The sequence below is a fragment of the Aptenodytes patagonicus genome, chromosome 1, assembly GCF_965638725.1.
Source record: "Aptenodytes patagonicus chromosome 1, bAptPat1.pri.cur, whole genome shotgun sequence".
Lineage (NCBI taxonomy): Eukaryota > Metazoa > Chordata > Aves > Sphenisciformes > Spheniscidae > Aptenodytes > Aptenodytes patagonicus.
Window position 1 is genome coordinate 197,920,365 of NC_134949.1, and position 11,286 is coordinate 197,931,650.

Here is an 11,286-nt window from a genome sequence, read left to right on the forward strand (position 1 = left end):
GATTGTAATTCAGAAAAAAAATAGGCTCATTCTACAACATGGTAGTTAAACGATTTGCATCAAGCTGATATTACTGTATGTTTTTAACTCTTGTTATTCACAACTTGTGGAAAATAAATTTTCAGTATTCCATTTCTTTCAGTCGTTTGTGTTTCTCTTTCATTTCACTCGGATGAGACAATGAAAGCAGTGTGCCTTATGGTTCAATCACTTTCCACTTTCTGATTCCCCTTCACTAACTCAAAGTCATCTGGTAAATTACACGAGAACGTACAGATGAATCATGACTGCATTTTATGAACTCCTAAGAATATCTGTGCTCATCTTAAATTTAGTAAAATCTGCCTAATTTTAATCTGGGGCTTATGTCTGGCCAGCAGCATTGTCTTTGCCTGCATTACTGTGTCGTGGTGTGCTATAGAAGTGGATCTGCAGCGGGAAGCTGTTGGCACTGAAACTCGGTGTCCGCACTGTCCGTGTTGTGGGGGGTTACTTTGAAGTAGCCGTAGTCTGGATGCCCGTTAGCAGTTGGAGCACGTCCATCCACTGGTTTGATTTCACACACTCCAGGAGCATTCTGCAGCTGAAGTGTGGCAACTGGGGACCATAGGGAGAGTTGCTTAAAAACACTCTCCCGATCCAGAACAAAGCACTAACAAAGGCACACCACACCACATGAAGTCCAATTCCCCATCACCTTCTTGTTTCTATTCTTACGTTCTCGTAACTGAGGCACTGATGGTTAAAATCAAGATGGGAAAGATTTAGCCCTTGAAGAGTACAGATAGGTAGAAGGACATGCTTGATCATTTGAGGTCCAGAGAGGTTTTCATAAACACTCTCCAATGAAGTCCTGAAAACTGCTGAAAAAGAAAACTGGTTATTCCATGACTGAGATCCATATGTTTTCCATTAAATTGTTGGCTGGCTGTGCTCAATCAACTCGCGACGTTAGCTTCAGCTAGTAGAAACAGGTGCAACTCCAGTTATCACAGTGCAGGTTTGGCGACTGGCAGCAGCAGAGGGCTGGCTATTAACTTACACAATTCATTTCAGCGTGTACTTCTTTTCTCTCCAAAGCAGCAGGTTTCAGCTGCCCTGACTGTTCTCGCCGTCTCCACTCTCGCTGTCAACAAAGAACGGAGCCCTGATTTTCATGGCTGAGTATTTTAGTGAGTACCACATGCCATGCCACGTAGACCAAACGATGCCGTTGTCATGGGATCCATTGTACCTTCCTGTTTTGTAGTATCGTCCATTGAGGTTTGTGGCATGGCACCTTGTAACGATGTAGGAGAGGGAGAAAAGGAGATTAGGTTTAGCACGGGAAAACATTGCATCATTAGAGTGAAGTACAATTTTCACACAACATACATTTAGAAATACCAGGGCGGGATTCATTGACAGGTTCAGACACCTGGATAGATCTGTCTGTACTGAACTGGTTATCTCAAGTCCTACTATAGCCTATGGAGATCTGGTTAATGCATTTAGTGGAACCCAGGGAAGTATGTGGGTCATCCTGAAGTAGACACCTACGCTGGTCAGGTAATTCAACCTGTTGACTCCTTCGAGCATATTAACTAGGGACATGATTCAGTTGCCTAAACAGAGGGGTGTAGTGCCATTTGGTAGGCTCTAGCTCAAGTGTAGGCAGCTACGTATTGACACCTAAATTGCAGATGTCTTTTAATCAAGGTAAATCCCACTATTGATGTACATTTTTGTAGCTCCACTGATTTCAATTTGTATGGGATGAGGGCCTGGTCAAGGAAGAGGCTCATCCTGCACTAAAGCAGAGAAAAACTGAGCGCATTGTGTCCATGCTCCCAGCGCTGGTGAACCTGAGTCCCTCTCCATTGATGTGTAGGGTATGCCCAACTGGCAAACATACCATCAGGACTCTTAAGGGGTAGCTCGCCCCCTAGACATGCTCCACAACAGAGAAATGTCCTTTGTACACACTTCACCTTGCAGTGGCTACAATTGTTTTCTTTCCTGGGATATAACCCAAAGCACTTTAAGGAATTTTAATTGGGCTCTTTTCCTTCCAGGTCATTTCCCCCTGTGCATTTATTCTGACCCATTTGCTTAAAATGAATGCAACTTACCTGTGGCCCAGTTTCTTAAAATGAATGCAACTTACCTGCTTTGCTTCATAATGAAAGAAGCACATTGCTTTCCTTTGAGGATCTGTAGGTGTGAACATCTTAGATTTGGCTGTACGGGGTGGCAAATGCACACAGCAACCTCCAGCTGCTGTAAGGCAGGCAAGGCCCCTCGGCTGTACAGCCACCCACACCCTATGTACCCGAGAGGAATCAGCTGTTTTCCATACCTGTTAAACCACCAACCACCCTTGTTCTCTAATGCACAGTTGCCTGCCAGGAATCGATCGTGATCCTTGTCAGATGTGGTGAACTGCATCCCTCTGTGAGAGGCTGACCACTGATCTTCAAAATTGCTCCCACCAGACAGAGCGTCGCCTGCGTTACCAGAATAGGTGCCAAACCATAACCTGTAATTGTCCTGCAAGAATATGTGAAACGTGAAACATGGTATCAGCTCTTTCTGCCCTTCCTCCCATTTTTTACATCAAATTTGCTCTGGCCATTGTATTCACTGTCAAAGGCACGGCTGTTGAAGTCAAGGGTGACTTTTGGCCCCATGCTTTAATGATCCTAGTGTAGATCAATATGGTATTTAAACTTCCAGAAGGGATTGCTAATTGCTGCTGCTGCTACACAGGGCTTCAGGCTTTATTGTCGTTCAATAACCATTTGATACACTATACAACAAGCTGGAAGGCTCTTCCTAGCTCATCAAGAACAACTTGGCAGGAAACTGTGCCAAGTAGTTGCCTTCATAAACTGATCAGTTGTTCAGCAAGAATAACTCCTTAGGAATTTTGCTCCTCCAAGAACTAGAAGCCATCTGATTTCTAGCTAAATGGTCCTGTCCTGGCAGGAATACTTAGAGGAATAGTTCCATTGTGCACAGCTAACAGATCTAAGAGACATTTGATGTGAGGTAGATGATTACTTTTGTGGTGTGGGCTTTTTCCTGTCATTATATTCCACTTTTATTTATGAAAAATAGCAGTAAGGTATTAAAATGAAGCTGTTCCAACTTTTCATAAGAAAACTCTAATTGCAAACAATGTAATGCATACATTTCTAGAGTGGTGATGGAGTTGGCACTAGGACTGGTCCATGCAACGGAACTCATGTCGTTGGGTATTTGTGATACTTATGCACGGTGTTCAGAAAGGCAAGCCTGCAAAGAACAGCACCTGCATTGAGCAGGACACTGTCTAAAGCTAGGATGCAAACATGAAAATACAGGGATCTGTCTGTCTTTGGGCTTTCTGTGCCTGTAGCACTAAGTGCAGTGCTACAGGTACCTCTCTTCAAGGTAGGAACTTAGAACTGCTCTTTCAAAGCTTTGATTAGAGTTCACTGTTTTCTTTTAAAACAAAGTAGAAAGGGTTTGTTCTGGTGATTGCCTTTTATGTGACAGCCTAAAACACTCTCCTAGGAAGTGGGAGAACAGGGTTCAGTTTCCTTGCAGAGGTTCAAACCCTTATCTCCTCCCTCACGGAAGGCTCTTTTAACCATGAGGCTGGAGGCAAACACACGTGGGAACCCCTGTGCCCTGCGGCAGAGAGCTGACCTCCGTGCAGCAGCAGAGTTAGCAAGGGAGCACACGTGATCCTGTCACCCAGTGGCTTGGGCACTCAGCGGTTGTGAGGAAGAAGTCCCAGGCTTATGTCCCTGCTCCCAGGGCCGTTTGTCGGTCAGCCAAACCAGGAATCCCAGGGAACCAGAGCGGGTAAGTTTCGCAGAGCTGTAATTACAACCCTGATACTGAAGTCTGATGCTGCACATGCAGATGCCCCACCCTCACAGATAAAACAAGCAAATCACCGCTCTCCATTTCTTACCTGCTCATTCGCAAGCTGGAAATTTTCATAGACTGCATAACGTCTTTCCCCATGCCAGTCCATCAGGTCAATCTTTAATGAGCTCTCTCCTAAACACAAAGCGGCGTCCTGTTAAATGAACTATCTATCTCATGCAAATTGGAAAGAAATTTGTGGAGGGAAAATACTGGCACCTCTAGCAAGCAGGTCATAGATGTGGTCGTTGCCTAGCCAGTATTCATCATTCTTGCCCTGGAATTTCCCAAATCCCAGCTTGTAATCATCCCATTTCCTGCAGTGAGATACAAATATCAATTTCAGCATGTGAGGGAATTAGACAGTTTGTGAGACAGCTATGGTAACAAGTAAAACTTCAGCTATATCTCTAGACATTGTTTTCTAAAAGTATCTGACTCACCACAAGCTGAGCTGAGATTTGTCACTCTGCCTTAGAAGTAAATACAACTCACAGCTTACTTCTTTCATTTTATTTCAGCCCAGAAGGCCAGTCGTATCCTGGGCTGCATCAAAAGCAGCGTGGCCAGCAGGTCGAGGGAGGGGATTCTGCCCCTCTACTCTGCTCTGGTGAGACCCCACCTGGAACACTGCATCCCAGCTCTGGAGCCCTCAGCATAAGAAAGACACAGACCTCTTGGAGCGGGTCCAGAGGACGGGCCACAAAAATGATCAGGGGGATGGAACACCTCTCCTGTGAAGAAAGGCTGAGAGAGTTGGGGTTGTTCAGCCTGGAGAAGAGAAGGCTTCAGGGAGACCTTATTGCAGCCTATCGGTACTTAAAGGGGGCTTATAAGAAAGATGGGGGCAAACTTTTTAGCAGGGCCTGTTGCGACAGGACAAGGGGGAATGGCTTTAAACTAAAGGGGGGTAGATGTAGACTAGATATAAGGAAGAAATTTTTTACGCTGAGGGTGGTGAAGCACTGGCACAGGTTGCCCAGAGAGGTGGTGGCTGCCCCATCCCTGGAAACATTCAAGGTGAGGTTGGCCGGGGCTCTGAGCAACCTGATCTAGTTGAAGATGTCCCTGCGCACAGCAGGGGGGTTGGACTAGATGACCTTTAGAGGTCCCTTCCAACCCAAACTATTCTATGATTCTATGATTCTATGATTCTTTGCCTGCTAAACCTGTGCACACACATATATTAAGATCAAACCTTCAAACTGTCAGATGCAGTGCTCGCAGAATGAGGTTGTCAGTTAGATAGGAGGGGAAAGCAGCAGCTGTCATATTGGTCTTCAGCAATGCATCTGATATTGTTCTTCAGAAAGTCATAATTCAAATGCACTCCTGGCTGGAAATTAATGTTGCAGTCTAAAATATGCTACAATCTTGGATGTATGATGTGATATTGTGAAGAATCAGAAACGGAATAGAAGCTTCAGACAAAAGCTTCCAGATGAAGTTAAAAGGGAAATATCTGGTTCTGCTTTGTGCTCCAGTTCCATTCAAATCTATTTTTGATTCATTGACCACTCTCACCTCTGCTTTTTCACAGGATTACTGTTTGGATGTGGCAACTTGTGCTTCAAAGATATATATTTATTTTTCATCAGCATTCTCTGGCTTCATCTTTCTGAGAGAAATCTCCTGCTGTTACTTTCTTCTCATCATTTCATTCTCTTAAAATCTCCTCTGTTATTTATGTACTATCCTTGATACTCACATATACTTCCTGTGTATCATCATTTCCAGTTTTACTAACCCCGTGTTTATTCCCTCTCTTATGTTGTTATTAGGGATATCAATTCTGCCTGACCTACATACTAGTCAATGCTCCTCTTCGGGATGTTTTTCATTCACCTATGCTGAGAGCTGAACTACCATGGCTAGATAGCTACCAGTCTCTGGGCAAGCCATCTCAGAGCCAGTTGAGGTAGCTTTGCAATGGACTGCATTCACTGTAAGAGACACTAGACATGCCCTGAAATTGTGTGTGCTGTGATAGTGAATTAATCTGCATGGGGACATTTCTTCTTTACTGTGCTACCAGAGTATCTCTCCTCCTGGAGATTTCCAGGTGAAAGTCACCTCTCTGGGATTTTGCATAGAGAAAGGACAATCTGGACCAGTGGCATCTTTTTGAATGATCTGAATAAGGAAATAAATGTTACACCATTCTGAACATAATTCATGATAAGAGAACAGATAATATGTTCAACAGGTCTCAGACTTTGTGTTGGCAGCAGATACCTGCCGATTTGGAGCCTTTGACAGTCTCCAGTAATGATAAAACAAATATGCACACATGTACACTCTCACTTACTCAAATGCAGAGAAGCCATGGAAAAGGTGTTACAGGTCCATTTTGAAAATGGTCCTCTGCTACCAATATATACCTCCACATTGTCCTAATGCACAGAGTTATCATCACTAAAGTATAGGCTTCTCAAATGTTGCATTTTGCCAGGCAGCAGGACGGGGGGTGGGAGCTGGAGGCCTGACTGCAAGCCCTGTTGATGCAACCATGGTGCACCCACCTGTTGAAATTCTCCTTGCCGTTACTCCGCCGCTGAATGACAGTCCACCCCCCACCGTCAGACATGTCACAGTATGCCAGGAAAGGCTCTCGGTCTGCCCTGGGCCTGATCCGGTAGTAGCCGTTTTTGGTCTTCTTCTGATTATACACTGCAGAGCAATCTAGGCAGCACAATATTGATTTGTTAAACAGGGGGGGGGAAGAAAGCGAAGGGGTATATGCAGCCAAGAAAAGACATTGCTGAGAGGCTATATGGGACAAGGACGCTCAGGCAGCGGGTGTATAGCTCTGCAAGCCCCACAAAGCCAAAGCAAATGGTTCAGTAATGTACTAGTAATGCTGGTTTGCAAACTGCTGGGCCTGATGTAGAGCAGCAAGGCTTGAGAGCCTTTACAGCCATGCCCTCTGAGGCAGTCATTCCCAAATCTCTGGTGAGATACGGGGCAGCTGCAGCTCAGGCTGGGGCTATAGCACGGAAGTGATGCAGGACAAGGGCTGGCTCTGTCAGCAAGATTATTTGCAGGGAAGCTAATTTCCATGTGGAAGATAACCTCAGCTGTACTTCAGATTGGATTGGGGCCCAAAATTTCTAAAATAAGAGGCTAAGTTCCTGTGACTGGCTCTACCAGGGCTGTATCAGGAGAGTGCCTTTCAGGACCTCAGTGCTTCACACTTTCAATGTAATGCCCATGAAGGAGAAAATCTTGGCCACAGGCCACAATTCCAGTTATGACCGTGTTCTCAAAGCGACACCAAGGAACAGAGTATGCACATCTGCTACTGTGCCACAGAAGTGATGAAGAGCCGAGGAACAGGGAGGCTGGGCTCCTCCAAACCGGTTTCAATGCTGGCAGCTGAGCCGGGCACTCTGGGCTCCTGTAAGTCACTTGGGGAAAATGGACTCTTCAAGAGCAAGACCCATCTCTTCCTAAAGCAGATGTCTAAAGCCGGTCTGATGGAAAACATCTGAGAGGTGCCTGTTCCTCTCTGCACCAGAGTCCCAGGTGAGAAGCCCAGCTGCAGATGTCTGCCTTGTACCTGGGCGGTAGCTGCCTAAAGCTGGGCCAGCTGACTCCAGCCCCAGGGAATGTCTGCTGGTACCAGGGCCACCAGTCTGCCCTTTTCCTTCCCATGTATCTGACTGCATTTTAAAACACAATCCACTTTAAAAATTCTAAAACTTTTAGCAGAAATAAGATATGACACATGGGACACTGCAGGGAGAAATAAACGTTGTGGCAAGCTGAAATTTCCACATACACTACTGCAAACCGTACCTTGGTCATAGACTATCAAATTTCCACTGGTTGTGGGTAAAAGCGTCTCATGCTGCACACTCCTGTTGCCTGAGAAAAGCCTACTTTTTGTTCTATGGTAAGTGTTCTCCAGGATGTCCTTCATTTGCAGTTCATATAAGTAAAGCAAGTCTTGAAGCTGTTGTAACCTTTGTCTTAATTTATTGTTGTCTAGGAGGCAGATATCTTTTTCCTGTGGAGAAAATAAAACAAAAAAACCCCACGCTTCAGTCAGTGGTAAGAACAGAGAGAGAAGGAGTATCTCTCTCCTCTTGATCCTAACATGTCACACTGCCTCTGTGGATCAGGATGATTCAACGGTGGTCTCTAAGATACACGAATTGTGTACAGCATGGGCTGTTGAGTTGAACCCAGTGGAAAAGGGTTTTCTACAATGATCTTGCCACTGCTCAGAGCAGACCAGAATATGATCAGGTACGCAGAAAATGACTTTGGATAAAAATCATTCGTCTTGACTCCCATTTAGTGAACTCAAAGGGAGTGTTTGCAGACTATGAAACTGCTCAGGGTAGTGAGAGGGGGAAAAAAATGGCTCTTGCACTGCAGCCAGGCCAAACCAGTGAGGTTCTAGAAACATCTTCTTGTAAAACTGGAAGATAAAAGAACTGATATTTGGTGCAAATCAGCAGAAAGCAGTGAGCCTACCAGGATCAGTGGAGTAACTTCAGAGCTGCATTACCATAACCAAGACCAGAATCTGGCCCACACTGACTGGGATAAACATTTTCAGCAACAACCTAGTCTGTGACTGGTGTTACTCCATTAAAAACATAACAAAACAGAGCAAAATCTCTTTCAAGACAACCAAGCAAACTCGTGAAATAAGAATCAGTTGCTATTTTTGCTCTGGGCAAGCTGGCTTGAGTGATACCAGGTCAGGACCAGTTCTAGGCATAAGCAAAATAAGCAGTTGCCCAGGACAGCGGACTGACAAGCGTGCTCAAACACGGCCTCCCAGCTGCCTCTTCCTTCTTCTAGGCCTGTTGGTTTTCCTCCACAGAGGATTTCCAGGCTGGAGGCACACAGGGACCTGCTGCAGACAGCCCTGAGCTCGCCAAACTCTCCTTGCCAAGCTCTGGACCTCCTTGGGATGGCCCAAGAGTAATTTGCTCACCAGAAGAGTACAGATTGCCTCAGACTATGCCTACCACCTCTTCCCCTTTCTGCTTTTTAAATCGCAATGAATAAATGAAGGCAGTTTTCCCTGAGGGAATGGAGCAGTGTGTTTCTTCAGTGGCCATAAAATCACTTTTTTTTTCTTTAAGGGGCTTTTGTTGTTGTTTCTAATTCTTGGCAATGTCAGTCCAGCCATCCAGAGAGCTGCCCATCCTCTAATGCCATGAAAACCCTGTATTATCAAGACAGCAAGAGTGACCTTCCTTTAGCTGCAAGCAGACACCTTTTTGTTCTGCTCTTGCAGGCCCATGTCCCTTTTGTGGGGGAGCGCCTATCTCTACATGACTGGGAATGATAAACCATTGGAAGGTTGTACAGACACTGGCTAAGAGATACGCACCGAAAACCTGGGTGCAGGTGAGCTGAAGCCGACCAGGAGAAGGAGCAGCAGGAACCAGGGCATCATCACACTCATTTCTTATCACCTGAAAAGAAGCATTGACAGGCTGCACAGAAGGTTTCTTTAATTCCTCTCACAACTTAATCCCCCCTCACAATCACATTTAATTCCCCAGACAATGCTGCAGGATTTGTTAAGGAGTTTCCTTGAAACTACAGGCAGGACAAAATCGGTGATGTTGGTCCCTAAGATGCATGTTAGAGAGAAGCTGAAGCACCAGTGCAGCATGCTGACAGGCAGACCAAGGTTTGGGTCCAAGCTCCTGCTTCCCTGGAGAAATAAATACCCGGTGTGAGTCTCCAGCAGCCTCTGACCCTTCTCCCGAGTGCCCACGCAGACGGGAAGTTACTCAGCAATAATGCCTCCTTGGAGCACTCCTTGCCAAACTCGTTGGCCAAAATCACACAGTCCTTATTCAGCCCAAAATCCCCAAAGTTAAGAGGAATTTTGCCTCCTGGTTGAGTGAGCGTAGGCATTGCCCCTCCTCGGTCCATGGAGCGGTCTGTCAGGACGGGATTACCTTGGAGGCCAAGGGCAGAAGTCACACATGGGACAGAGTGGGCATGGGACAGTTCTTGCTCAGATTTCGGTGGAAGAGATCTCTGCTGCTGACCTGCCCCAGCACACAGATGGGGCATCGGTCGGAAAGTCTCAGCTAGAAAAAATGCTAAGCAACCACCACTGGGAACATGCAGCTGAACGTGAGCGAACAGTACAAATTGTTCGCAGTGTGTTTACATGGTGCTTTAAAAAAAAAAAAAATCAGAAAGAATTAAAAAAATCCGTAAAATAGGCTAAAACCAACTCCCCCGCTTCACATCTGGAAGTGCTGCAGAAACTTGGCTACCCAGCTCTACGCTCTCAGCGACGTGCTTTTTTTCAGCTACGGCTCTATTAGCATCCCTGCAGCGGCTGATGCTAGGGCTGCTTCCAGAGCTGGCAAAGCTGCTGTGACAGGGGAGACAGCCGCCTGCCAAGCCAGGCAGGTAGGGCCCAAAGCAAGCCGAGAGAAGCGCCCTGTGGAAGTCACCCAGAAAAGATGTTGTGCAGGTGGGTGCCCCAGCACGTGGCATTTTTTCAGCTCATAGAGAGGAGAGTTCAGTATTACAGCAGGGGACCCCCCAGCCTGTGACCGCTGGTGCTGTTCACTCACACCACCCCGCAGCAGCCATGCCGGTGGCTGCAGCACTGGTGCTGAGGTCAGAATCAGGCCCCGTAGCATGTGGGTGGAGGCAAAAAGCTAACAGGAAGGATGGGTTTGAGCGATGGCTCCTGAAAACCAGACAGTGCAGACCAGAGGGAAAGAAAGCAACTTCATCTACGCCTTTATCAACATGTATTAAATGCACATACCTGTAACTCACCTTTCCTTCAGACCTCCTCCTGATAAATTATCTCCCTGAAAAGTCAACTGCAAAAGAAAGTGATCATAAACCTGGCTGCATTTCTAGAGGTTGATGAGATTTTCCTCTCCAGATGGCCCACATCAAGGGCGCAGACGAAGAACATTTCACAGCACTAGGCAGTTCCACAGAAAAGATACTTGCAATTCCTTGCCTGAAAAAGGACCCAAACCCCGGGTTATCTGTTATTACCCAATACTCATCCTGCTGCTTCCCAGTAAGGATAAACAACAGTTAGGTTTCTATCAGCGGTGCTCTCCAAAGGAGAGGGGCTCTGCTGGTTGCACACCATTACCCACCTTATTTGACTAGGAAGCTCAACCAAGACTGACTTCTTTAAGTGTTTATATGAATCACTCAGATTAATGCTCCCTGTGGGAGCTTTATCTCACGTTTAATACAGCCAGGCTCATTTCAGTAAGTCCTGCAAGGTGGAAATAACACAGCTTTTCTGTTCAGCATTCCTTTTGCTGTTTAATCTGGTTTATATGTAAAAGCACAGCACAGCTGTAATGCCAAAGGAGCTGCAAATCTGAAGCAAGAAGGGAACATGGGGGTATTAAGCAAGATTTG

General features: G+C 46.0%; 1 protein-coding gene across 3 annotated transcripts; it reads right to left on the minus strand.

Annotated features, from left to right (window-relative positions):
• Positions 1-128: 128 nt before the first annotated feature.
• LOC143174083 (fibrinogen-like protein 1) lies at positions 129-11,036 on the minus strand. Of its 3 annotated transcripts, XM_076364178.1 has the most exons (9): positions 11,013-11,036; positions 10,664-10,721; positions 9,251-9,335; positions 7,696-7,906; positions 6,420-6,579; positions 4,117-4,214; positions 3,944-4,032; positions 2,339-2,529; positions 129-1,279 (listed from the first exon to the last, which is right to left on the minus strand). In XM_076364178.1, exons 3-9 carry the CDS (start codon positions 9,323-9,325, stop codon positions 1,090-1,092), a joined length of 1,014 nt encoding a protein of 337 aa, XP_076220293.1. In that variant the 5' UTR covers positions 9,326-9,335; positions 10,664-10,721; positions 11,013-11,036; the 3' UTR covers positions 129-1,089. The 3 variants fall into 3 exon arrangements, with proteins under 3 accessions (XP_076220293.1, XP_076220291.1, XP_076220292.1); XM_076364176.1 differs by lacking the exon at positions 11,013-11,036 and having other exon boundaries at positions 10,664-10,771; XM_076364177.1 differs by lacking the exons at positions 10,664-10,721; positions 11,013-11,036 and adding an exon at positions 9,831-9,908.
• Between the last annotated feature and the right edge of the window lie 250 nt (positions 11,037-11,286).